The following is a 25,702-nucleotide window of genomic DNA, read 5'->3' as shown; positions in this document are numbered from 1 at the left end:
GTGAACTTTTTAGTTAAAGCGGGGTTTTTTTTCCGTTTGTTTTAAAATGAGACAGAACGGGCTAGATTAGACGAGTGTCACGACTCGAGTCTGGACAAAATATAAATGTTGATGAAGCCACGCCCATCCTTTAGGAACCTAATAAGGACGATAACTCCGCCTCTCTGCCTACTGATTGGATAATACGCTCCCTACTCAGGTCAGGCCATGTGATGTTCGGTGGTATGATTGCGCGCCACGCCACGTTTCGGGATTTGTGATGGATGGGCGATCTAGTTCTTGATATACAAAAGTGGACCTAAAGAAAAACCACCAGTTCCAGAGTCCCACGCCGTGGAAGATTTTCTTCTGGAAGGAAAGATTTCAAGACAACTAGAGGATCACATCACGTTACTGTGTGCTTGTAGGGTTTGTCCGTAATTGCCTGACAATATCTGCATCTAGGAGATGGCGGATGGGACGTGAGTACTGCTGTGCACCAATCTCATGTATACTTATACACTAGCCATTAAGCCCGTTAAAACGGGCGAGATTTGTGTTTTGCAAAATGTAATAATTCTCACCTCCATCCATCCATGTCCAGTAAACCTCTTCTCTCCCCTGCCCTCCCCCCCCCCCATATCCAGCAGCTCTCCTGTATCCTCTGCCCCCCCCCCCCATATCCAGTAAGCCTCCTCTTTTCCTAGTTCTCCCCCCCCACCCCGTGTCCAGCAACTCTCCTCTCTCCCCTGCCCTCCCCTCATGTCCAGCAACCCTCCTCTCTCCCCTCCATCGATCCATGTCCTGCGGCCTCACCCTGTCCATCGACCCTCCTCTCTCCCCTGTCCCCATGGCCAGCAACCCTCCTCTCTCCCCCCTGCCCTCCCCTCATGTCCAGCTACCCTCCTCGCCGCCGCTCCCTCCCCCCCTCCATGCCAGGCCCCCTGCACTGACTTGAGAGCGCCTCTCACCGCTGTCATGTCAGTGCATGGGGCCCGATATGGAGGGGGGCGGGAGCGGCAGCGACATCGGGGATGGGGGGGGGGTGGAGGTTGGTGCGCCGGTGATGTTGCGTCGGCTCCAGTGGCAGCGTCCGTTTCCCTCTCTGTTCCGCCCTTTGACGTCATCACGTCGACGCGAGGGCGGGACAGAGAGGGAAGTCTCTACTGCGCATTTGCGGGTGAGTCGGTCACTTGTCATTTATATGTTTGATTTGAAGTGTGATGTTATGCAGCCCTGTGCTGTTTGTTCTCTGCTTTGTTTTACTTTGGAACTGCTGTGCATGAATTGACGTCCCACTGAAACCTAAAACCTGTAGTAGTTCTTCTTTATTATTGAAATATCTTGGGTCTTGTCTACCTATTTCATTTTACCGCTTTTTGGCATCTATTCAAACCTGATGCACTGTACCTCGTAACACAGGCATTCCCAAACGTATCTTACAGGGACTCCCTCATATAATGTGAAACTAAAAATTGATTTACTGTATTGCCTTCCAGGGCCGGTCTTAGCAAGTGCGGGGCCCTATGCAGACCAATTTGACGGGGCCCCACCCTAGCCCCGCCCCCACCCTAGCTCCAGAGCCGGCCACCCCTCCCTCCGAGCTCCAAGGCCCCCAGCTCCAGGGCTTGTCGATCCTGCACAGTCAATGCCAACTGAAAACCATGTCTTTTTCACAAACACAGATACACCCTAATCCACTATAGAATAAGTAGTAATATTTAAACTTTCTATTTAGACAAAAATTAAACTGAACCCCCAAGATGCCAGACTCTGCATACAATACAACACCACAGAAACAAAAAATGTCCCCTAGTACTGTGCAAAATATAAAGACAACAGATGTAAATTTGAAAAAAAAACTAACAAATAACCAATCACCACTTTACAAATTAACAAATAGAAACAAAACAAATATAGAAAATAAAATAATACCATTTTATTGGACTAATACATTTAGCTTTCAGAGGCCAAAACCTCCGTCCTCAGGTCAATACAGTATAGAGCTGTTACAGTATCCTATCCTGACCTGAGGAAGGGGGCTTTGTTCTCCGAAAGTTTGTCAAAATGTATTAAAATTAGTCCAATAAAAAGATTACCTTATTTACATGTTCTATTATAAACATTTATTAACACAGCTACAATACCATATCCTAAAGCAAAAAAATAAAAATATATATTTCATTTACAGTTTGTCGTCTCTGGTTTCTGCTTTCCTCATCTTCTTTTCACTGTCTTCCTTCCATCCAGCATCTGTCTTCGGGCTCTCTCTGCCATCCAGTGTCTGCTCTCTCTGCTGTCCCCTCCATCCAATGTCTGCCCTCTCTCCCTGCCGTTTCCGTGCACATCTGCCCTCTATCTCTGCCCCTTCCATCCACTGTCTGCCCTTTCTCTCTGCCCCTTCAATCCACCATTTGCCCTCCCTCTCCTATCCATCCGGGTCTGCCCTCCCTCTCGCTCCCCCTTCCATCCAGGATCTGCCCCTCTCTCTGCCCCTTTTTTTCAGCCCCACTATCCCACCAGTCCCCCGATTCAGCCCCAGCCCTTTTCTCCCACCAGTCCCAAGCTTCAGCCCCAGCCACTTCTCCCTATCTCCTTTTCAGCCCCCAGTACCCACAGTTTCAGCCCCTGTCCCTTTTCAGCCTCCAGTCCCAGCACTAGCCCCCTTATCCCACCTACCCTCTTTTTCAGCCCCCTTCATCCACATGCCTTGTATTAGAGCCCCGCTTTTCAGCCTCAGAACCATTCTCCCACCTGATCCACGCATGCCCCATTTTCCCACCAGCCCCATGCATGGCCCCCATTTTCCATATGGCCCCTTCTCAAACCCCAGTTCCAGCCCCCTTCTCCCATCTGAGAACCCCCATCCCACACCCTTCTCCCATCTGAGTCCCCCTTACCCCCTCCCCCCAACTGAGAACCCCCATCCCACCCCGTCTCCTATCTGAGTCCCCCTTACCCCCTTCCCCCAACTGAGAGCCCCCATCCCACACCCTTCTCCCATCTGAGTCCCCCTTACCCCCTTCCCTCAACTGAGAACCCCATCCCACACCCTTCTCCTATCTGAGTCCCCCTTACCCCCTTCCCCCAACTGAGAACCCCCATCCCACACCCTTCTCCCATCTGAGTCCCCCTTACCCCCTCCCCCCAACTGAGAACCCCCATCCCACACCCTTCTATCTGAGTCCCCCTTACCCCCTCCCCCAACTGAGAACCCCCATCCCACACCCTTCTCCCATCTGAGTCCCCCTTACCCCCTCCCCCAACTGAGAACCCCCATCCCACACCCTTCTCCCATCTGAGTCCCCCCCAACCCGACCCACCTACCAACCAACTCTGTTCTCCTCCTGCTGCACCCACTAACTTAAAAAAAAAATTGAGAAGCGCTGAGTAGTAGGCAGCGCCTCGCATCTGCCCTGCTAGTAAAAATCTCCTGCACGTCGTCGGGCCGGCCTTCCCGCATTAAGTCCCGCCCTCCTCTGAGGTAATAGGCTCTTCCCGCATTAAGTCCCGCCCTCCTCTGAGGTAATTGGCTATTACCTCAGAGGAGGGCGGGACTTAATGCGGGAAGGCCGGCTCGACGACGTGCAGGAGATTTTTACTAGCAGGGCAGACGCGAGGCGCTGCCTGCTACTCGGCCGCTTCTCAATTTTTTTACAGGACAGCGATCAATCGGGGGGAGGGGGGAGCGGCGGGCGCGGGGCGACCCCAGGCGCACCGCGCGGGGCCCCCTTGAGCGCGGGGCCCTATGCGGCCGCCTTGGTCGCCTCGCCCTAAGACCGGCCCTGTTGCCTTCCCTCAGGAGTGTTGCCTGGGGTTGGGGCCTGACCTGGTAGAAACCCCTTGGTCTAGCTCTGTTGGTCCCCTGTATGTATGTCTGAGTGATGTCTGGTACCTCCGCCTGAGGTAGATGGGGATTGGCAGGTAAGATGTTTCTCCTTTGTCCCCAGGAAAATTTCAATAAAACATGTCTGTTTAACTCTCTTATCAGTTTCCAATCCCCTGTGATCTATGACTTGCACCTTGGACTATCCTGAAAGGTTTCATAGAGTAGAGATATCACTCTGTATTCACTTTTTTGGAATTTTAGATCACTTTTGGCGAGTTAAATAGGCAATTGAGTTAAATAGGGAGTGGAGGAGTGGCCTAGTGGTTAGAGCACCAGTCTTGAAATCCAGAGGTGGCCAGTTCAAATCCCGCTGCTGCTCTTTGTGATCTTGGGCAAGTCACTTAACCCTCCATTGCCTCAGGTACAAACTTAGATTGTGAGTTCTCCTGGGACAGAGAAATATCCAGTGAACCTGAATGTAACTCACCTTGAGCTACTACTGAAAAAGGTGTGAACAAAATCTAAATAAATATAAAATAAACATTCCACATGAAACAGCAGAATAGAATCGTTATGGATAGAAATTCCATGTGCTAAGAAAAGGAGTATTCATGTAGTGCTGTATTACTGTCCGCCAGGACAGAACAAACAGACAGACAGATAAAGAAATGTTTACAGAAATTAGAAAAGCTGGCAAATTGGACAACACTATAACAATGGGTGATGTCAGTTACCCAATATTGACTGGATAAATGTTACATCAGGGAGTGCTAGGGAGATAAAATTTCTAGATGTAATAAACAATTGCTTCTTGGAGCAACTGCTCCAGGAAATGACAAGAGGGGGAGCCATTTTGAATCTGGTCCTTGGTGGCGTGCAGGGCATAGTGTGAGAGGTGTCGGTGTTGGTTCCCCTGGGAAACAGTGGTCATAACATGATCAAGTTATAGCTACTATCTGGGATGAACCCACAAAGGAAATGACTCTAGCTGCATTTAATTTTTGAAAGGGTGACTATAATAAAATGAAGAAAATGGTTAAAAAGAAGCTAAAAGGATCTGCTTCAAAGGTTAAGACACTAAATGAGGCGTGGATGTTATTCAAAAATACCATCTTGGAAGCCTTGCAAACATAGAAAGAAGAGAAACAGCCAGCATTGTTAACAGAAGAAGTAAAAGGCTATTACAGCCAAAAGAATGTCCTTTAAAAAATGGAAAAAGGACCCAAATGAAGAAAATATGAAGCAACATAAGCACTGGCAAGTCAGATACAAAGTATTAATAAAGAAGGCTAAAAGAGAACATGAAAAGGGCATAAACTCACAGTAACAACATTTTCAGGTACATCAGAAGCAGAAAGCCTGTGAGGGAATCTGCGGGACTGTTAAATTACAAAGGAGCAAAAGGGGCACTCAGGGAGGACAAGGCCATAGCAGATAAACTGAATTAATTCTTTGCTTTGTTCTTTACGAAAGATGTAAGAGATCTGCCTGTACCGGAAATGGTTTTCAAGGGTGATGATGCAGAGGAACTGAAAGAAATCTCGGTGAACCTGAAAGATGTACTTAGCCAAATTGACAAATTAAAGAGTAGTAAATCACCTGGACTGCATGGCATACATCCAAGGGTACTCTAAGAAGTCAAGCATGAAATTGCTGATCTGTTAGTAATATGTAACCTGTCGTTAAAATTGTGGGTAGGACCTGAAGATTGTAGGGTGGACAATGTGACGCCGATTTTTAAAAGGGTTCTAGGGGTGATCCGGGAAATTATAGACTGGTAAGCCTGACGTCCGTGCCAGGCAAAATAGTGGAAACTATTATAAAGAATAAAATTAGAGAACACATAGAGGGGCATCATTGAACGCGAACGCCCATCTCCATGGGCGGGTCTGCGAAGGGGTGTGACAGACTATATTTTTGAAAAAGATGGGCGTCCATTTTTTGTTTCGATAATACGGTTGGTGCTGGGCAAATGCATCGGATTTGTGCAGATTTGAGCTGGGTGGTATCGGTTTTCAGCGATAATGGAAACTGAAGGCACCCAGCTCAAAAACGAACAACTCCAAGGCATTTGGTCATGGGAGGGGGCAGGATTCGTAATGCACTGGTCCCCCTCACATGCGGGGGCACTTGTAAAAAGTAACAAAAAAAATTAAAATACCTCCCAAGTCCATAGCCCCCTTACCTTGGGTGCTGAGCCCCCCAAATCCCCTCCAAAACCCACTCCCCACAACTCTACACCATTACCATAGCACTTATGGGTGAAGGGGGGCACCTAGATTTGGGTACAGTGGGTTTTGGGGGCGGATTGGAGGGCTCCCATTTACCACCACAAGTGTAACAGGTTGGGGGGGGGGGGGTGGGCCTGGGTCCACCTGCCTGAAGTCCACTGCACCCACTAACAACTGCTCCAGGGACCTGCATACTGCTGTGATGGAGCTGGGTATGACATTTGAGGCTGGCATACAGGCTGGAAAAAAAAAGTTTTTAAAGTTATTTTTTTTGGTGGGAGGGTGTTAGTGACCACTGGAGGAGTCAGGGGAGGTCATCCCCGATTCCCTCCGGTGGTCATCTGGGCAGTTGGGGCACTTTTTGGGGACTTGTTCGTGAAAAAAAAGGGTAAAAAAAAAGTGGCCCAAATTCTCGCTTCTGCTGCCCATCTCTCCTCGGCTGGTAAACATGCCCCAGTCCCGCCTTCACCACGCCTCCGACATGCCCCGTCAACTTTGTTCGTTCCCGCGACAGACCGCAGTTGGAGGTGCCCAAAATCGGCTTTTGATTATACCGATTTGGGCGCCCATGAGAGAGAGGCACCAATCTCCCGATTTGGGTCGAAATATGGGTATCTTTCTCTTTCGAAAATAAGCTGGATAGACAAACATGGTTTAATGGTACAGAATCAGCATGGGTTCAGCCAAGGGAAGTTTTGCCTCACCAATTTGCTTAGTTTCTTTGAAGGTGTGAATAAACATGTGGATGAAGGTGAGCCGGTTGATGTAGTGTGTCTAGATTTTCAGAAAGCGTTTGATAAAGTTCCTCATGATAGACTCCTGAGAAAATTAGAGTTATGGAATGGGAGGCAATATTCTTGTGTGGATTAGGAATTGGTTTTTGGACAGAAAACAGAGGGTAGGGTTGAATGGTAAATTCTCTCAATGGAGTAGAGTGCCGCAGGGAGATCAGTACTGGGACTGGTGCTATTTAACTTATTTATAAATGATATGGAAATCAGAACGACAAGTGAGGTGATTAAATTTGCAGATGACACAACCTATTCAAGGTTGTTAAAACACGTGCGGACTGGGAGGCGGGGCTGGTGGTTGGGCGGCAGGAATAATACTGGGCAGACTTATACGGTCTGTGCCCTGAAAATGACAGATACAAATCAAGGTAAGGTATACACAAAAAGTAGCACATATGAGTTTATCTTGTTGGGCAGACTGCATGGACCGTGCAGGTCTTTTTCTGCCGTCATCTATGTTACTATGTTACATTGCAGGAAGACCTTAGGAAATTGGACGACTGGGCATCCAAATGGCAGATGAAATTTAATGTGGACAAATGCAAGGTGATGCACGTTGGAAAGAATAAACCGAATCATAGTTACCTGATGCTAGGGTCCACCTTGGTGGTCAGCAACCAAGAAAAAGATCTATGTGTCGTAGATAATATGCTGAAATCTTTTGTTCATTGTGTGATGGCGGCCGAAAAAGCCACAATTTGGGTTTCTGCCAGGTTTTTGTGACCTGGCCTGGCTGCTGGGCTAGATGGACCATTGGTCTGACCCAGTATGGCTACTCTTATCCTATACTAGTAAAAAAGGCCCGTTTCCGAAACCAATGAAACGGGCGCTAGCATGTGTTTTTTTGTGTGTGTATGTGTCACAAAGTTATTTTGTTTGAGTGTGTGAGGGTGCGGTGTGCGTGCAGGTTGTTGATGTGTGTCTTTTTTTGTTTTGTTTTTTGGTTGGGGGATGTGCTGTGCTGGCAAAGTGGGTTGGATTGGTGTGTGGCTTTGAGGGTGTGTTTCTGTTGTATTGTGTGTGTGTGGTTTTGTCTGTCAAGGAGGTTTGTGGAGGTGGGTCTTTCTGTTGGTGAAATGTAAATGTGGTTGTAGGGGGGTCAGCCTTTGTTGAGTGTTGTTTTTGTGTTGTGCTGAGGCAGCAGTGTTGTTTTAGATGGGCGGAAGGTAGAGGAGCACGTTCTTTGTCGGTATTTTTTGGCCGTTTCAGGGCTGCTGTAGGGGAATGCTGGAAGAGAAATGTGCTGTTGGAAGCAGCGCCATCTTTTTCCATTGGGCTGGGGTTCTGGGCATCTTGGAGGTGGGTGACGGCTTGCCTGAGGACGGGGATGGTTGTTTTAAGTTGGCGGAAGGGAGAAGAGCACGGTCTCGGGCCGTCAGGGGGTGATCTGGTATGTTTGGTCCATTTCAGGCCGGCTGCAGGGGAATGCTGGAACATTTATGCGCTGCAGGAATCAGCGCCGTCTTTTTCCGGGTGCTCGGGGAATCCCCGAGGTGGGAGACAGCTTGCCTAAGGCTGGGGATGGTTGGGCACGTCCTTGGCCGCTTCGGCAAAAGGGGAAGAGGAAGGGGGTGGGGAGTTACCCTTACCGTTCAGTGAATCCAGACTGCCCCAATTTGACTGCCCCTATCGGACCGACCGTTCACTTGTCTATTAGATTGTAAGCTCTTTGAGCAGGGACTCTCTCTCTTTGTTAAATTGTACAGCGCTGCGTAACCCTAGTAGTGCTCTAGAAATGTTTAGTAGTAGTAGTAGTTACCTGCAGCCACCTGAGAAACCATGTATTCTTTGTTTGTTTTGTATTATTAGTTTGCATTTCTGTTGAAGAAAGAGTGAATGCCTTTCGAATGATGGAGGTGGTGCGTTGGTGTGCGGTTGTTTCGTTAGTTTGGCAGCCAGTCTCCAGCGATTCCTAGGCAGGGAAGGAGTACTCCTCCCCCTTCCTTGGTCGCTGTTTGCTGCTGGCTGGGTCGCGGGTAATCCTTCCAGCTGGGCCGCAGCTTGTCCTGTTTGCCCACGTCCCAGATGGTGACGGTCACGTTGTTTTCCTGCTCCTCTGACTCCATGTCAAGCGATCCCAAATATAGTCTGTGCTATAGGCCCTCTGGCACTCTTCAGTACTGGCATTAGGCATTTTAAAAATTTCTCCCCCCCCCTCCCCCGGTCTATTTTTGCACATACCCACAGCAGGAATATTCTGTTCTCGTTCCAGCGGTGGTTCTGTGCTCTCCGTGCTGCACAGATAATGAGCCATTCTGCTGGGGAATGCTCCTCCCTTATTGTCAAGTAGTTTCCTCTCATTGGTCCGTCTTACGTTGCCTGGGAACGGTGTTGTGATGGTCCTTTGCGTTTCAGAATGTTGAGGGTGTTTTTTCTGATTGGTCCGTCATGCGAGGGCGGGGCAGAGAGACATGGTCACTGTTGTGGCTTCACCACCATGAATCCATGAACCCTTCAGTGAGTGACTCCAGAACGTTGTCTTCAGAATGTTGAGGGTGAGTTTTATTATAGTAGACTAGTAAAAAAGGCCCGTTTCTGACACAAATGAAACGGGCGCTAGCAAGGTTTTCCTCGGAGTGTGTATGTTTGGGAGAGTGTATGTGAGAGTGAGTGTTTGAGAGTCAGAGTGAAAGTGTGATTCCAATCCATGCTCCTCTGTCACCTGGCCCCTCCATTCATCCCTATCCAGCAATTTCGCTGTCTCCCTGAGGCCTGCCCTGCAATCCATATGCATCCATGGCCATCTGTTCCCTCCATTCATCCCTATTCAGCAATTCCTCTCTCCCTGAGTCCTGCCCTTCCAATACATGCCCATCCATGCTCATCTGTCACCTGGCCCCTCCATTTTTCCGTATCCAGCATTTCCCCTCTCTGCCTGAGGCCTGTCCTGCAATCCATATCCATCCATGGCCATCTGTCCCCTCCATTCATCCCTATTCAGCAATTCCCCTCTCCCTGAGTCCTGCCCTTCCAATCCATGCTCCTCTGTCACCTGGCCCCTCCATTTTTCCGTATCCAGCATTTCCCCTCTCTGCCTGAGGCCTGTCCTGCAATCCATATCCATCCATGGCCATCTGTCCCCTCCATTCATCCCTATCCAGCAATTTCCCTTTCCCTGAGTCCTGCCCTTCCAATCCATGCTCCTCTGTCACCTGGCCCCTCCATTCATCCCTATCCAGCAATTCCCCTCTCTGCCTGAGGCCTGCCCTGCAATCCATATGCATCCATGGCCATCTGTGCCCTCCATTCATCCCTATCCAGCAATTCCCCTCTCCCTGAGTCCTGCCCTTCCAATACATGCCCATCCATGCTCATCTGTCACCTGGCCCCTCCATTTTTCCGTATCCAGCATTTCCCCTCTCTGCCTGAGGCCTGTCCTGCAATCCATATCCATCCATGGCCATCTGTCCCCTCCATTCATCCCTATTCAGCAATTCCCTCTCCCTGAGTCCTGCCCTTCCAATCCATGCTCCTCTGTCACCTGGCCCCTCCATTCATCCCTATCCAGCAATTCCCCTCTCCCTGAGTCCTGCCCTTCCAATCCATGCCCATCCATGCTCATCTGTCACCTGGCCCCTCCATTTCTCCCTATCCAGCATTTCCCCTCTCTGCCTGAGGCCTGCCCTGCAATCCATATCCATCCATGGCCATCTGTCCCCTCCATTCATCCCTATCCAGCAATTCCCGTCTCCCTGAGTCTTGCCCTTCGAATCCATGCCCATCCATGCTCATCTGTCACCTGGCCCCTCCATTTCTCCCTATCCAGCATTTCCCCTCTCTGCCTGAGGCCTGCCCTGCAATCCATATCCATCCATGGCCATCTGTCCCCTCCATTCATCCCTATCCAGCAATTCCTGTCTCCCTGAGTCTTGCCCTTCGAATCCATGCCCATCCATGCTCATCTGTCACCTGGCCCCTCCATTTTTCCCTATCCAGCAATTGCCCTCTCTCCCTGAGGCCTGCCCTGCAATCCATTTCCATCCATGCCCATCTGTCCCCTGTATTCATCCCTATCCAGCAATTTCCCTCTGTCCCTGAGTCCTGCCCTCCCAATCCATGCCCATCCATGCTCCTCTGTCCCCTGCCCCCTCCATTCATCCCTTTCCAGCAATTGCCCTCTCTTCCTGAGCCCTGCCATCCCAATCCATGCCCCTCTGTCCCCTGCTGCCTCCATTCATCCTTTTGCAGCAAGTCCCCTGTCTCCCTTTCATGACCCCCCCTTGCATCCATGCTTCTCTCTCTCCCATGTCCCAGCCTGGGCCGCCCTCTTCTCCCCCCCCTCCCCCCTTCGCATCCATGCTGTCGTTTCTCTCCTGCCCTCCCGCTCCAATTGTTGTTGTTTAGTGGCCACCCTCTTCTCTCCCCCCAACATGGTTGTTTTTTTTTTTTTTCTTGTTTTTAAATTTACCTCCGTGGCAGCGAAGCGTCAGGGAAGGAGGCGGTGCTCCCGACATCTAGGTTTTCCTTCGCTGTGTTCCGCCTTCTTTTGACGTCATCCTTGACGTCAGAAGAAGGCGGAACACAGCGAAGGGAAGGCTAGACGTCGAGAGCGCCGCCTCCTTCCCTGACGCTTCGCTGCCGCGGAGGTAAATTTAAAAACAAGAAAAAAAAAAAAAACAACCATGTTGGGGGGAGAGAAGAGGGTGGCCACTAAACAACAACAATGGGAGCGGGAGGGCAGCTTTTACTGCGTGGCTGTTCTGAGGCTTTTTCCAGTGATCCTGGTTCTGTGCAGCTTGACCGGAGCTCGTTGACTCGGTCTTCTGAGGTGAGAGTGGTGCCCAGCTCCTCCGGGGAGGTCCCGTGGACGCCGTTCCGATCGGGGTAAGTTTTGGCGCGAAGCTGCCATTTTATTGCTATATTCCCGTCCTGTGAAAAAACGGACGATGGCTGCTGAAGGAGTTAAGCGCTGCTCCCATTGTGATAAACGCAGGTCAGCAGCGGGGCTGTATAAAACGTGCTCCTTAGACGCTCACGATAGTTTGAGCATGCCGAGCGATGTTTCTTCCCGCTCGATGGAGCTGGTAGCGGGCGCCATTTTGGAAGCGCCACATGGCTCGACCCTCGCGGTTGCAGAGGAGTCTGAGTGCAGGGGGACTCGTTTAGAGGCTGCCAGAGGAGCTCCTACATCCGTTTCTCCTAATTCGGAGGCAGAGGGTCAGGGTGAGTTTTTCTCCCCTGAGTTTGTGCTTTTAATGCATAAGGCTTTTATACTGAAAAGAGCTCAGCTGAAGGTGTCTGACACTGCATTGTCTCCTGGCTCCTGGTGTTGATGCCCCAGGGATTACTTCAGAGGTTATTTCCTCCCCCGAGCGTTGGAAACACGCTAAACATAGATGGGTAAATTCCCTGCCTGAAAGTGGCGCATATCTTCTTCCCCCCCCCCCCCCCCCCCCTCCCGTGGTTGGGCTGTGGAGAGTCTGAGGGATCTGGCAGACCCTCAGGGACGGATGATCCAGAGGAGGGTGCCTGTTTGTCACTGGATTTGGATGATCCCAATGTGGTCCAGATTTTCCACTGCGACGAGCTGCTAGCTCTCATTACTGACGCCTTGCAGGTCCTCTCGATTGATGATCCTGCTGAAGGCGATGCCTCCTCTGTTAATCTTAGGATGGCGAGTACTAAGAAGCCTACTCGGGCCTTTCCTGTGCATGACTCCATCCAAGAGCTTGTTTCAGCTCAATGATCTGACCCCGATGGGCCTTTGAAAGTGGCCAGGGCTATGGGTCAGCTTTACCCTTTGCGTGAGGAGCACTTGGCCCCTTTGGGGATGCCTAAAGTGGATGCATTGGTCACAGCGGTGACAAAAAAGACCACTCTCTCAGTAGAGGGAGGAGTCGCTTTGAAAGACATGCAGGACCGGCGGCTTGGGTCTGCGCTGAAGCAGTCCTTTGAAATTGTGGGCCTTGCCTTGAGGGTGTCTATTTGCAGTTCCTATGCAGCCCGGGCATGTCTTTCCTGGCTACAGCAGGCGGTAGAACAGCCCACCGATGGTTGGGGCCCCCATTTTGAGGTTGCCCCACGGATGGAGTCGGCCCTGTCAATTTTGGCTGACACCTTGTATGATCTGGTCAGATCTTTGGCTAAACAGAAGTCTGTGGCGGTGTCCGCCTGCCGCCTTCTTTGGCTGCGGCATTGGGTGGCTGACATGGCTTCTAAGCAAAGACTGGTGAGGTTACCCTTTTGGGGCCTCCTGTTATTTGGAGAGGAATTGGAGAAGATTGTGAAAGACCTGGGGGAATATAAACCCCAGAGGAGTGGCCTAGTGGTTAGGGTGGTGGACTCTGGTCCTGAGGAACTGAGTTCGATTCCCACTTCAGGCACAGGCAGGCAGCTCCTTGTGACTCTGGGCAAGTTACTTAACCCTCCATTGCCCCATGTAAGCCGCATTGAGCCTGCCATGAGTGGGAAAGCGCGGGGTACAAATGTAATAAAAATAAAAATACCTGAGGATAGGCTGAGGCCTTCTTCCAAGGATTCGGTGTTTCCCTCCTCTTCTAGACCTCGCTTCAGTGACGCTCGAAGGTATCGCCCGGGGCGCTCTGCTGGGTTTTCTCAACGGGCCCGTTTTCAGCAGAGGAACTCCCTTTGCTCGCACAAACGTTCCGCAGGGTCTGGTTCAAGGCTAGGAGTTCAGGGACGTCTTCCACAATGATGGGATGCCAGTCCACTCCTCCTTGCCTGCAATAGGAAGACGTTGGACCTAAAAGAAGCTTATTTGCACATTCCTATCTGGCCTCCGCACCAGCGGTTCCTCCGCTTTGCAGTGTTGGGGAAGCATTTCCAGTTTCAGGCCTTGCCTTTCGGCCTAGCCACAGCTTCCCCGTACCTTTTCCAAGGTAATGGACAGCTGCCTGTCTCAGGCGAGCGGGTATCAGAGTTCACCCTTATCTCGACGACTGGCTCATCAGAGCGAACTTGGCAACTGAGAGTCATCTTGCCACAGCCAGAGTCCTGCAGGCGCTAGGCTGGGTGGTTAGTATACCCAAAAGTCACCTGACCCCCCTCTCAGTCTCTCAAGTATTTGAGGGGTCCGGTTTGACACGGCATCGGGGTTGGTCTTTCTCCCTGACCAAAGGCGGTGCAAGCTTCAGAATCAGGTCCGTCTGCTCCTGCGAATGCCTCACCCGTGAGCTTGGGACTTTGTCCAGCTGCTGGGGTTGATGACAGCCACCTTGGTGGTGGTGCTGTTACATCCCTCACCTGTTCGACGCTCCTCCCGGCTAAGTCATTCCTCAGCACCGTCCAAAGGACAAGGTTCATTCTTATGAGGGTCTGTTTCAGTTTCCTAAGTCTGGCAGCCGTCATCCGGCTTGGAGCAAGGGCAGCAGCCATCTTGGCTAGCTCAGGAGGGGGCAGCCATCTTGTATAAACGAGAACAGGAAGGAACTCCCTATTTGGTCTTGGGAGGATCTCCTATGGGGGCAGCCATGTTGGATTCACCTGAGTTTGGTTTGCTCAGATTGTTTCACTATTTAATGCACTGCCTCCAGGCCTTCATTGCTTCGGCCTCAATTGTTCTGAGGTTGCTGTGGGAGTGCTGTTCACTGATTATTTTGTTCACCTGTGCACTTCTGTTCCTGTTTACCTGTGCACCGGACCTTGGCTAGTTTTCTCGGATTACGTTTGTTTGCTGCCTGCCTTGACCCTGGACTGATTTTGACTATTCTTTGCCTGTCGGAGTACTGGTTCTGCCATCCTGGTCAGCGGCTGTGCAACCCCGCCGGTTCCAGAAGTCCTGGTGGCTGCCTGCAGCTGGGAGCTCAACTCCCGGTGAACGGTGGTCGCTTTCCAGGTGAAGCTAGGGGTTGTCTGGCTGCCTGACTGAGTGCGGTAGCGCTCCATCTCTGCTGTGCTCTGTCGGGGCACAAGGGCTCACTACTACCGGGTCATAACAGGTGCCTTGGGCAAGAGCGCATTTGAGGCCTCTGCAGATTGCCCTGCTTCAACAATGGTCTCCGATGTCCCAGGAATATCAACGCAGACTAACGTTGCTCCCTGCGTCCCGGCTCAGTTTGTAGTGGTGGCTCTCCGACAGGGTGCTGCGCCAAGGAATGCCTCTGGCGCTTCCTTCCTGGTGCCTGGTGATAACAGATGCCAGCCTTCTAGGCTGGGGAGCGCATTGCCAAGGAAGCTATGCTCAGGGTCTGTGGACACCCGTGGAAGCGTGGTGGTCCATCAATCGCTTGGAACTGAGAGCGATATTCCAGGCTCTTATGGCCTTTCAAAAGACTCAAGGGGCTTGCTGTCCGGGTTCTCTCACACAACACGACAGCGGTGGCATACATAAATCGTCAGGGCGGCACTCAGTGCAGGGCCCTGGCCGCAGAGGCCGCTCAGATTTGCCACTGGGCCGAACTCCATCTGCAGCGTCTGTCTGCAGCTCACATAGCAGGTCAGAGCAACGTGCAAGCCGATTTTCTCAGCAGGCATCAAATTGACCCGGCGGAATGGGAACTGGCAGAAGAAGTTTTTCTTCAGATTTGTGCCAAATGGGGGACACCCGGAATGGATCTAATGGCGTCAAGTGCAAACGCCAAATTACCTCGCTTTTTCAGCAGAAGGAGGGATCCTCGGCAGGGTTGGATGCTCTGGCTCAACCCTGGCCCTCGGGCCTCCTGTATGTGTTCCCTTTGTGGCCCTTGATAGGACGAGTCCTACTGCGGATTCGACAGCACCAAGGTCTGGTGATTCTCAGCTCCAGATTGGCCAAGGCGTCGGTGGTATGCGGATTTCCGCCGGATGTTGGTGGATGCGCCGGTGCATTTGCCCCTGGTGCCGAACCTGTTGGGTCAGGGTCCGGTGACTATGGAGGATCTCTGCCGATTTGGTCTTATGGGCCTGGCTATTGAGAGGGCGCAATGAAGAGACAAGGGCTACTCTAATAAGGTCATCTCCACTCTTTTGCAGACCCGCAAGCGGTCCACCTCTGCAGCTTATTCTCGGATCTGGCGCAAATTTGAGGTGTGGGGTATTTCAAAGGCGATCACACCCAGGTGAGCTACAGTCTCAACTGTGCTGGACTTTTGCAGGAGGGCTTACAATTCCCTGCGGGTGCAAGTGGCAGCATTATCATGCTATCGAGGGAAGGTCGCTGGCTTGTCCCTCGCTGCTCATCCGGACATTGCCAGATTTCTCAGAGGGGTGCTTATGCTCCGTCCGGTTGCCCTGTCCGGCCTGGAACCTGGGGCTAGTGTTGAAGGCTCTTCAGTGTTCACCCTTCGAGCTGCTTAGCAGTGGTGTAGCCAGACCTATCATTTTGTGTGGGCTCACAGTTAGGATGGGTGGGCCTCCTAAAACTACTCCCCCCCCCCCTTGTCCTGCGTCTCTCTCCTTTTTCTCCAACCCCGGATCCAGTATTATCCCCCTGCCCATGGCCTGGCAACCCTGCAGGTGTACCTCAGCATTTTCTCTGGCATGGCAGCAATACGCCTTCGTCTGCACTGCTGCCACGATCCTGCATCTATCTCCCTATGTCTCTGCAGCAGCGGACCAGTGGTAGCGATTCATGCTGCCTCCTGCTTCGTTCTAACCCGGAAACGTCTTCTCTGCTGCATGCCCGCGTCCTGCCCCAGCAGAAACAGGAAGTTGTAATAATGGGGGCGGGACGCGGCAGAGGAGATGCTTCCGGGTTAGAAGCAGGAGGCAGCGTGAATCGCTACCGCTGGTCCGCTCCTGCTTAGATAGAGGGAGGTAGATGCAGGATCGTGGCGGTGGTAGGCAGCGTCTGGGAAGCAGATGCAGTATCGGAGCTCAGCCTGCTCCCTCCGCTGCCGTTCTGACGAAGATGCTCCACTGCTGGGTGGGCCTGAACCCAAACACCCAGGCCCACCCGTGGCTACGCCCTTGCCGCTTAGGTGAGTTTCGGAGAAGGATGTGACTCTTAAGACAGTCTTTTTGGTGGCCATCACATCGGCTAGTCGCGTGTCTGAGCTGCAGGCTCTGTCCTGTCGGGACCCTTTTCTGCAATTCTTGGAGTCCGGAGTAACGGTACGTACAGTGCCTTCCTTCCTGCCTAAGGTGGTTTCAGCATTTCACCTGAACCAGCCCATTTTTCTTTCTTCCTTTTTCTAGGGAAGAGTTCCCGGACTCCTTTGGGCAGTTGCATCTTCTGGATGTCCGCAGGGCGCTGTTGCAGTATCTGCAGATGTCAAATGACTTCAGGACTTCTGATCACCTTTTTGTCTTGTTGTCAGGTCCTCGGCGTGGAGGTCCAGCGTCTAAGGCCACTATAGCCCGTTGGCTCAAGGAAGTCATTTTTGCTGCGTATCTGCTTTCAGGTTGGTCTCCGCCTGAAGCGTTTAAGGCGCATTCCACGAGAGCCATCTCCTCCTCATGGGCTGAAACGGGTGCACTCTCTCTTCAAGAGATCTGTAGTGTGGCTACTTGGGCTTTGCAGCTCCCTCTTGCCCGGCATTACAGGCTGGATGTTGCAGCGAAGCAGGACGCTGTTTTTGGAGCAAGTATTGGCTTGTAGTGTGGCCTGTTCCCACCCTAAGTAGGGATTGCTTTTGTACATCCCATCAGTTAATGGATTCATGTGCTGCTGATGACAAGGAAGGGAAAATTAGTTTTTTACCTTGGTAATTTTCTTTCCTTTAGTCACAGCAGATGAATCCATGATCCCTCCCTGTCTGACTTTGTTTTTTGTTCATATCTTTCATGCAGATATAAATCTCATTGGGAGAAGTTGGAAAACAGTTATCAGAATTTCTACATGATGTTCTACTTCAGGAGGTTGAGATCATCCCTCCTTTGATGCTCCTGTTATGGGGCGATTGTTCGCTGTGACGAAAGTTTATGTTATACCTTTATGGTTCACTCTGCTTTGGAAATCTCAAATACTAAGGCAATTGGGGCTAGCTGTCCTAGAGGCACTATGGTCTTTCAGTGTTTTCTATCTCCACCTGCTGGTAGGCGGATACAACCCATCAGTTAATGGACTCATCTGCTGTGACTAAAGGAAAGAAAATTACCAAGGTAAGAACCTAATTTGCCCATAAATCCAAAGTCTAATACCAGGCATAAAGTGAAGAAACACAAAACACTACATATATCACTCAGGACCTATAGAGCAATTCCAACATACCGTAATAGCAATAACTTTCACGAGTTGCACATCAAGGACCTACCTAGGAAACGACAGCACTACAGTGGGCACTAGAACATCAATACACTGATAGGAAAACTAAACAAACCAGATTAGTTCAGATTGATCCTTCACTCAGTGCTAATAGAAAACCACGTCTTTCACACATGCAGAACCCAGTATAAAATAAGTGATCATGAACTAAAAATAGAAATAAAAATTAAATGGAACCCCTGAGAAACCAGACTTCTGTGTACAGTTGCAACACCAGAGAAAGAGAAGCAATGATGTCCCCTTGTACTTTGCAAAAATATAAAGATATCGGATGGTAAACTCCAAAACTGACATATTCCAATCACTGCATTACAAATTAACAAATAGAAATAAAACAAAAAATGGAAAATACGATTATTGGGCTAAATACATTTTTCATTTAGCTTTTAGAGGCCAAAGCCTCCTACCTCAGGTCAGGACAATGAGCTGCTGTTCTGGTATCCATTTTCAATTTTTATTTATTAACATTTATTAACTCAGCTACCACACTACTTTATCTTAAACAACAAATAAAATTCTTTTTTTTTTTCTACCTTTCCTTTTTTTTTTTCTTCAATTGTGTTGGTCCCAGTCTCTGGTTTCTGCTTTTCTTGTCTTCTCTTAACTCTCTTGCCAGGATTTCCTGTCCTTTTGTCATTTTTCTCTCCTTTTCCTTTCAGCTTTCTTCAATTTATTTTGTGCCTCTGTCTAGATTGCATTCTCTTAATATTCAGTCCTCAATTTCTCTCTTCATCGTGTCAACCTATAGCTTACAACAGAAAGAGCACCGCTGGGGCCTTCAAGATTAGGAAACAGGAGTACTTTATTGAAGGTGACCCGGCACGGGCCGTGTTTGGCGCCAAGTGACGCCTGCTTCAGGGGTCTAATTGTAAAATACAAAAAGACATATAAATGAAAATCTATTGTTCAAACAATTAAATAACAATTATAATTGTATTTGTATTTTAAAACTACAAGTGTTGTTAATGAAATAATCATGTTCAAGCAAAAAATACTTTAAAAGTACAGCATCACTGAAAGAAATTATAAACATTTGCACATAAAAATTTCTTTCAGTGATGCTGTACTTTTAAAGTATTTTTGCTTGAACATGATTATTTCATTATCAACACTTGTAGTTTTTAAAACACAAATACAATTATAATTGTTATTTAATTGTTTGAATAGGTTTTCATTTATATATGTCTTTATGTGTGTTACAATTAGACCTCTGAGGCAGGCGTCACTTGGTGCCGAAACACAGCCCTGTCTTTTTGTGTATGGTGTACAGCGCTGCGTATGCCTTGTAGCGCTATAGAAATGATAAATAGTAGTAGTAGTAGGTCTGTCTGCTCCTGAGGATGCCTCGCCCCCGTGCTTGGGACATTGTCCAGCTGTTAGGGTCGATGACGGCCACCTTGGAAGTGGTGCCCTGGGCAAGAGCGCACCTGAGCCCTATGCAGTGCTCCCTGCTTCAACGATGGTCTCCAATTTCTCAGGATTATCAGTGCAGACTCACGTGGCGCCCTGCGGCCCGGCTCAGTATAGAGTGGTGGCTTTCAGTGGTAACAGATGCCAGCCTGAAGGGCTAGGGTGGTAACAGATGCCAGCCTGAAGGGCTAGGGTGCACATTGCCGGGGAAGGCATGCCCAGGGTCTCTGGACACCCGTTGAGTCGGAGTGGTCCATCAATCGCTTGGAGTTGAAAGCGATTTTCCAGGCTCTTCTGGCTTTTCACTCGACCCTGGAAGTATTGACTGTCAGAGTTCTGTTGGACAACACGACAGCAGTGGCCTACATAAATCGACAAGGCGGCACTCAATGCAGAGCACTGGCCACGCAGGCTGCGCAGATTTGCCACTGGGCCAAGCTACATCTGCAGTTTCTGTCAGCAGCTTACATTGCAGGTCAGAGCAGCGTGCAAGCCGATTATCTGAGCAGGAATCAGATCGACCCAGCGGAGTGGGAACTTGCAGACAAAGTGTTTCTTCAGATCTGTGCCAAGTGGAGGACGCCCGTAGCGGATCTTATGGCCTTGTAGGATCGTTAACCACAGGTAATAAATTATCAGTGACTCAGGTTCCCCAAACAGAACTATCTGCTAGCAAATTACTCTGTATATGTCTAGGGGAGGGAACCTTGGAACCTATACAGTTACTTCCGAAAGAAAGGAATGCGACTGGAAAAGCAAGCTGGAATATATATATTAGCTTTTATTATAGATAAGAAAATATAGATAAGGTATACAAAATAGAAAGTCTGGCAAAGCTTTGGCTGAATACAAAATTACTGGCTGATAAAAATTACAATCATACGTCACGCTACTAAACACTAATTCTTACTGGTTACCAGATAAAAGTACACAACTGATCAGGTTACTATGCTACGAGGTAGTACAGTTATGAGCAGCCTATCTCCTGATCACAAGTATGATGTCACCAGCCCTTCGCTCAGGTAATTACCACTCACTAACCCAGACTAATAGGTAATAAATCACCGTGTCTCTCACCAGACTGACCTTCGTGGCAGTCCCTCGGGAAAAAATGGCACAGGATACTTCCCAGACTCCAGCTGAGTTTCCAGCGAGTGTTAGAGCTAGTATCGGCACTCTGCAGCAGACAGGGAGGGCACAGGTAGCTGAACCAAACGGTACTTTTCTCCAGATACACAGTTCATCAGTTGGGGGACCTTATGAGGTCTCACTGGTCTCCTTTCCACCTCCACCTTCTTCCAGGATTCCGACTAACTTCTTTCTTGTTCCCGCTCTTCCCAGTACCTCTTGGTCTGGTGGCTGCAGGAACCAATCTTCTTCTTTCTCAGCTCACTGCATGGCAAGAAGGGTCCGTTGTTCTTGACCTTCAAGTTGTTACATTATGGTATGCATGTTCTGTTTCTCACCCGTCTTGCAGGAGCCTTTCAGCCTCTCCGGGAGATAAAGGGGGGGGCTGGTTTGCCCACAGCATGTCCTTGAATGTTACATGACTTGCTAGTGATTTTCCAGAAAGCTGAATTAGCTAAATCACTGCTGTGCAGGTCAGAGTTTACAGCCTCCATTTTGATGGCATAGGATTATACAGTAGTGAGGAGACTTAAGTATATTTTGAATTTAGGGCATATGTTCTTTTAATATATTGAATATATGCTATATACAGAAGGTTCTTTGGTTTAATCTATGCTATATGTGTAAGAGTTCAGAATCAGCCTAGATGTATGTACATACACGGTAAGGAGGTAGAACACCAAATGTGCAATGATGGTTCCATCTGTGACATCACCACATACTCCCTTTGGGGATATAATGGTTGGAATGGGTATGGTCTGGGCACATTTAAACACTATATAATTGCATTATAAAAAATTTAAAAAGTATATTGTTTATCCAAGGTATAGTAGGTAGTGAGGTTGCAGACTTGGTATTGTATATTTTGTGGTCTTCCGTTGATATTATTTTATTATAGGATTATACAGGCCAGGCCTGCAAGGTGAGACACACAGGGAAATACCCCTATAGCCTCAAGCGCAAATGCCAAAGTCCCGTGCTTTTACAGCCGACGTAGAAATCCTCGCTCGGCAGGGTTGGATGCCTTGGCTCAACCCTGGCCTCAGGGCCTCCTGTATGTGTTCCCTCCGTGGCCCTTGATAGGGCGACTACTCCTGCGGATTCGGCTACATAAAGGAGAGATGGTTCTCATTGCCCCGGATTGGCCCAGGAGGCATGCGGACCTCCGTCGGATGCTGGTAGACGCTCCCCTTCCTTTGCTTCTGGTACCGAATCTGTTGTCACAGGGACTGGTGACCATGGAGGACGCCTGCCACTTTGGTCTTACGGCATGGCTATTGAGAGGGCGCAATTGAGAGACAAGGGTTATTCCAGTAAAGTCATTTCCACTCTCCTACAGGCCCGCAAGCGTTCCACTTCTGTGGCTTATGCCAGGATTTGGCGCCAATTTGAGGCTTGGTGTGCTGCTAAAGCAATTACACCTATGCGGGCTTCTGTCTTGCCGATACTTGACTTTTTGCAGGATGTTTTACAGAAAGGCCTTGCCTATAATTCCCTGTGTGTTCAAGTGGCAGCCTTAGCATGTTTTCGAGGGAAGGTCACAGGCCTCTCCCTGGCTGCTTATCCAGATGTGGCATGGTTTGTTAGAGGGGTGCTTCAGCTCCGTCCTCCCGTGCGGACTCCGTGTCCGGCCTGGAACCTGGGGTTAGTTTTAAAGGCCCTTCAGTGTTCGCCCTTCGAGCCGCTAAGGCGAGCTTCAGAGAAGGATGTGACCCTAAAAGACGGTCTTTTTGGTGGCCATTACTTCGGCGAGACGGGTGTCTGAGCTCCAGGTGCTGTCCTGTCGAGACCCTTTTCTGCAGTTCTCAGAGTCCGGAGTTATGGTACGTATGGTGCCTTCCTTCCTGCCTAAGGTGGTTTCAGCGTTTCACCTAAACCAGACTATTTTCCTGCCTTCCTTTTCCAGAGAGGAGTTTCTGGAAGCTTCCTAGATGTGCGAAGGGCTCTGTTGCAGTATCTGCGCATGTCAAATGCTTTTAGGACCTCAGGTCCATGCAGAGCGTCTCCAGTGTCTAAAGCCACTATAGCCTGTTGGCTCGAGGAAACTATTTTTTCAGCCTATTTGTTGTCTGGCTGACCTCCGCCTGAAGCCTTCAAGACATATTCCACAAGAGCGATTTCCTCTTCTTGGGCTGAAAGTGGAGCACTCTCTCTCTTCAAGAGATATGCAGTGCAGCGACATGGGCTTCTAAGTTCTCTTTTGCCCGACATTACAGGCTGGATGTGGCTGACAGGAAAGACGTGCATTTTGGAGCACAAGTGCTGGCGCGTGGTGTGGCTTGTTCCCACCCTATCTAGGGATTACTTTGATACATCCCATTCGTAATGGATTCATCTGCTTGATGACAAGGAAGGGAAAATTAGGTTCTTACCTTGGTAATTTTCTTTCCTTTAGTCATAGCAGATGAATCCATGAGCTGTTATGCTACTTTGCGGTGTAACACTGCTTTGGAAGCTTAAAATACTGAAGAGGCAGATGGAGCTAGCTGGCCATGATGCACTATGGTTTTTCAGTGCTCTCTATCTCTCCCTGCTGGTTGATGGACACAACCCATTCGTAATGGATTCATCTGCTATGACTAAAGGAAAGAAAATTTACCAAGGTGAGAACCTAATTTTCCCATATATGTTTTTTTACAGATGCAATCATTCATATCATTATGTTTAATTTATACAATTAGTGAATTTTTAGGTCAACTTAAGACACTACCCTTCTCCCTATATTTTTTCTTAGCTTCAATTTTTTCCCCTCCCTTTTCTATATAGGCATTTGACCTACACGATTTAAACACTGCAGAACTAAACTTTGGTAAGAATTCAATTTACTGTTCTTTAAAGAATTTAATGATACATTTAATATATCTCTTTAATTAAAGAAAACCATCACGGCACATTTTACATTTTAAATATACGTTTTTTAAAGCATCTAATTATATTTAAAGAACTTTCCTACTAATGATTATCATCATTAATCTTTAACATTAATATATTGAAAATATCATCTTCATTATTAATCTACATTAATATACTATTGGGAATGATTACTATATGTTTTTATTAAAATAGTACTTTACATACACCTTGATATACATGGATTTGTTTGTTACCTATGATGATATCAATATATATTTTTATGATGAGTTTAAACTACATTCAAGCAACAAGATTTGCATTGATATTTATGGTTTTTATATGTGCTTTATTTTGTGTTTAAAAATTTGTTATGAAATTTTTTTTATGTACAAATGTTTGATTTATTTCAGTGATGCTGTACTTTTAAAGTATTTTTTGCTTGAACAGGATTATTTCATTACCAACACTTGTATTTTTAAAATACAATTATAATTATTGTTTAATTGTTTGAACAATAGATTTTCATTTATATACGTCTTTATGTGTTTTACAATTACACCCCTGAGGCAGGCGTCACTTGGCGCTGAAACACGGCCCATGTTGGGTCACCTATCAATAAAGTACTCCTGTTGTCCTAATCTTGAAGGCCCAGTGTTGCTTTTTCTGTTTTGTATACTTTGGCTGTATGATGTATTACCCTCTCTATTTGTTTTGTCAACCTATAGCTTGCCACCTCACCCCAGCTTTCCTATTTCACTTCCTCTTATTCCCCCAGGATCTCACTAACTCTAGCCTCTTCTTCCCCCTCCCCCATCTAGCATGTGCCCTCTTTCTCTCCCCACTTCCATCTTCTATCCCTCTCTACCCCTCTTCCATCCTGTGTCGGTCTCTCTCTCTCTCCACCCTATTTCCATCAGCATCTGCCCCCAACACCCACACTGCTGCTACTGCTTTTCCTGTACATACCCGTGGCTGCCAGTTCTGCCACGGAACAAAAAGTAACGTCTGAGGGGAGCGGACAGGCAGCCACGGGTATGTATAGGAAGGTCCGCCCCCCTGCAACCTCGCTTCTTTTTTTTTTTTTTAACTTTAAATTTTTATTGACAAACTCAATATTATATCACATATAACTGTTTACAAAATCTTTTATCCCTCTCAACTCCCCCTTCTATCCTTGTTTGTATTCTTAAGTCATTTGGGTCAAGTCTCGAAGCTGAGTCCATAGTTCAGAGGTTGTGCTGTATCTGCCCACTCTTTTGTCCGTGAGCTTCTCCATTTCACTAATCAGGGATAACTTAAAAATCCAATCCTTCTCAGATGGCGCCGCCGCCTGTTTCCAGTGTCTCGCAATAATACTCTTCGCCGCTGCTAGACACATTCTCTTAAAGCATCTCTGCCACATAACCCAATCCAAGCAGGCATCACTGTGGTTCACATGGAAATGGTTTACCTGTATGAACTGCTATCTTTGCTGCAATAGTTCTCCAAAATAATTGCAGTTTTTTACAGGACCACCAAATATGTATGAAGGTGCCCACCTCTTCTCTGCATCTCCAGCACCACTGTGACGCCCCCGAAAACATAACATGCAATCGGTGTGGTGTACAGTACCACCTCGAGAGAATCTTGAAGGCATTTTCCTTTAGCAGCACACAGTTTGAAGCTTTTTTAACTTCCAATATTATCGCCATCCATTCTTTTGTGGTTAACTCCATCTGTAGGTCTTGTTCCCATTTAAACATATAAGTACATTTTCTATTTTTTTTATTTTTGTTACATTTGTACCCCGCGCTTTCCCACTCATGGCAGGCTCAATGCGGCTTACATGGGGCAATGGTGGGTTAAGTGACTTGCCCAGAGTCACAAGGAGCTGCCTGTGCCTGAAGTGGGAATCGAACTCAGTTCCTCAGTTCCCCAGGACCAAAGTCCACCACCCTAACCACTAGGCCACTCCTCCACTCAAATGACCTTCCTCTTATAAATTTATACAAAATAGATATAGTACCCTTCATTTTCCTTATTGAGCCCCACAGATTTTCCAGCCCCTCATATTCCTCAGGGTCCTTCTTCAACCACCCTTATTTATACATATAATGTTTAACTTGTAAATAGAAAAAACTATCGGAATCTGTAATCTCATTTTGCTCTTTAAGCTCTGCAAACGTCTTTAAGAGCCCTTCTTCCATTAGATCTCTAAAACAAGTCAATCCTCTCTCCGCCCACCTCCTCGCCACTAGATTTCCCATCCCCACTCCAAAACCTGGCTCCCCCCCTATATATGCATAAGTAGAATTGGTTCTAGACGGACATAATCTAGTTCTAAGTGAAACCCACAGTA

The 25,702-nt window shown here is 48.4% G+C and overlaps 1 protein-coding gene across 1 annotated transcript in view; it reads left to right on the top strand.

Annotated features, from left to right (window-relative positions):
* Window positions 1–244: 244 nt before the first annotated feature.
* Window positions 245–25,702, top strand: part of LSS (lanosterol synthase) — a 968,970-nt gene continuing 943,512 nt past the window's right edge. Inside the window, exon 1 of the mRNA XM_030210819.1 lies at window positions 245–461. Within this exon, the coding sequence (XP_030066679.1) occupies window positions 448–461 (14 nt within the window). The 5' untranslated portion in view covers window positions 245–447. The remainder of the gene's footprint in view (window positions 462–25,702) is intronic.

The sequence above is a fragment of the Microcaecilia unicolor genome, chromosome 7 (assembly GCF_901765095.1).
Source record: "Microcaecilia unicolor chromosome 7, aMicUni1.1, whole genome shotgun sequence".
NCBI classification, from domain to species: Eukaryota; Metazoa; Chordata; class Amphibia; order Gymnophiona; family Siphonopidae; genus Microcaecilia; species Microcaecilia unicolor.
The sequence above is the reverse complement of the archived record's forward strand: the minus strand, read 5'-3'. Positions and strand labels throughout refer to the sequence as shown.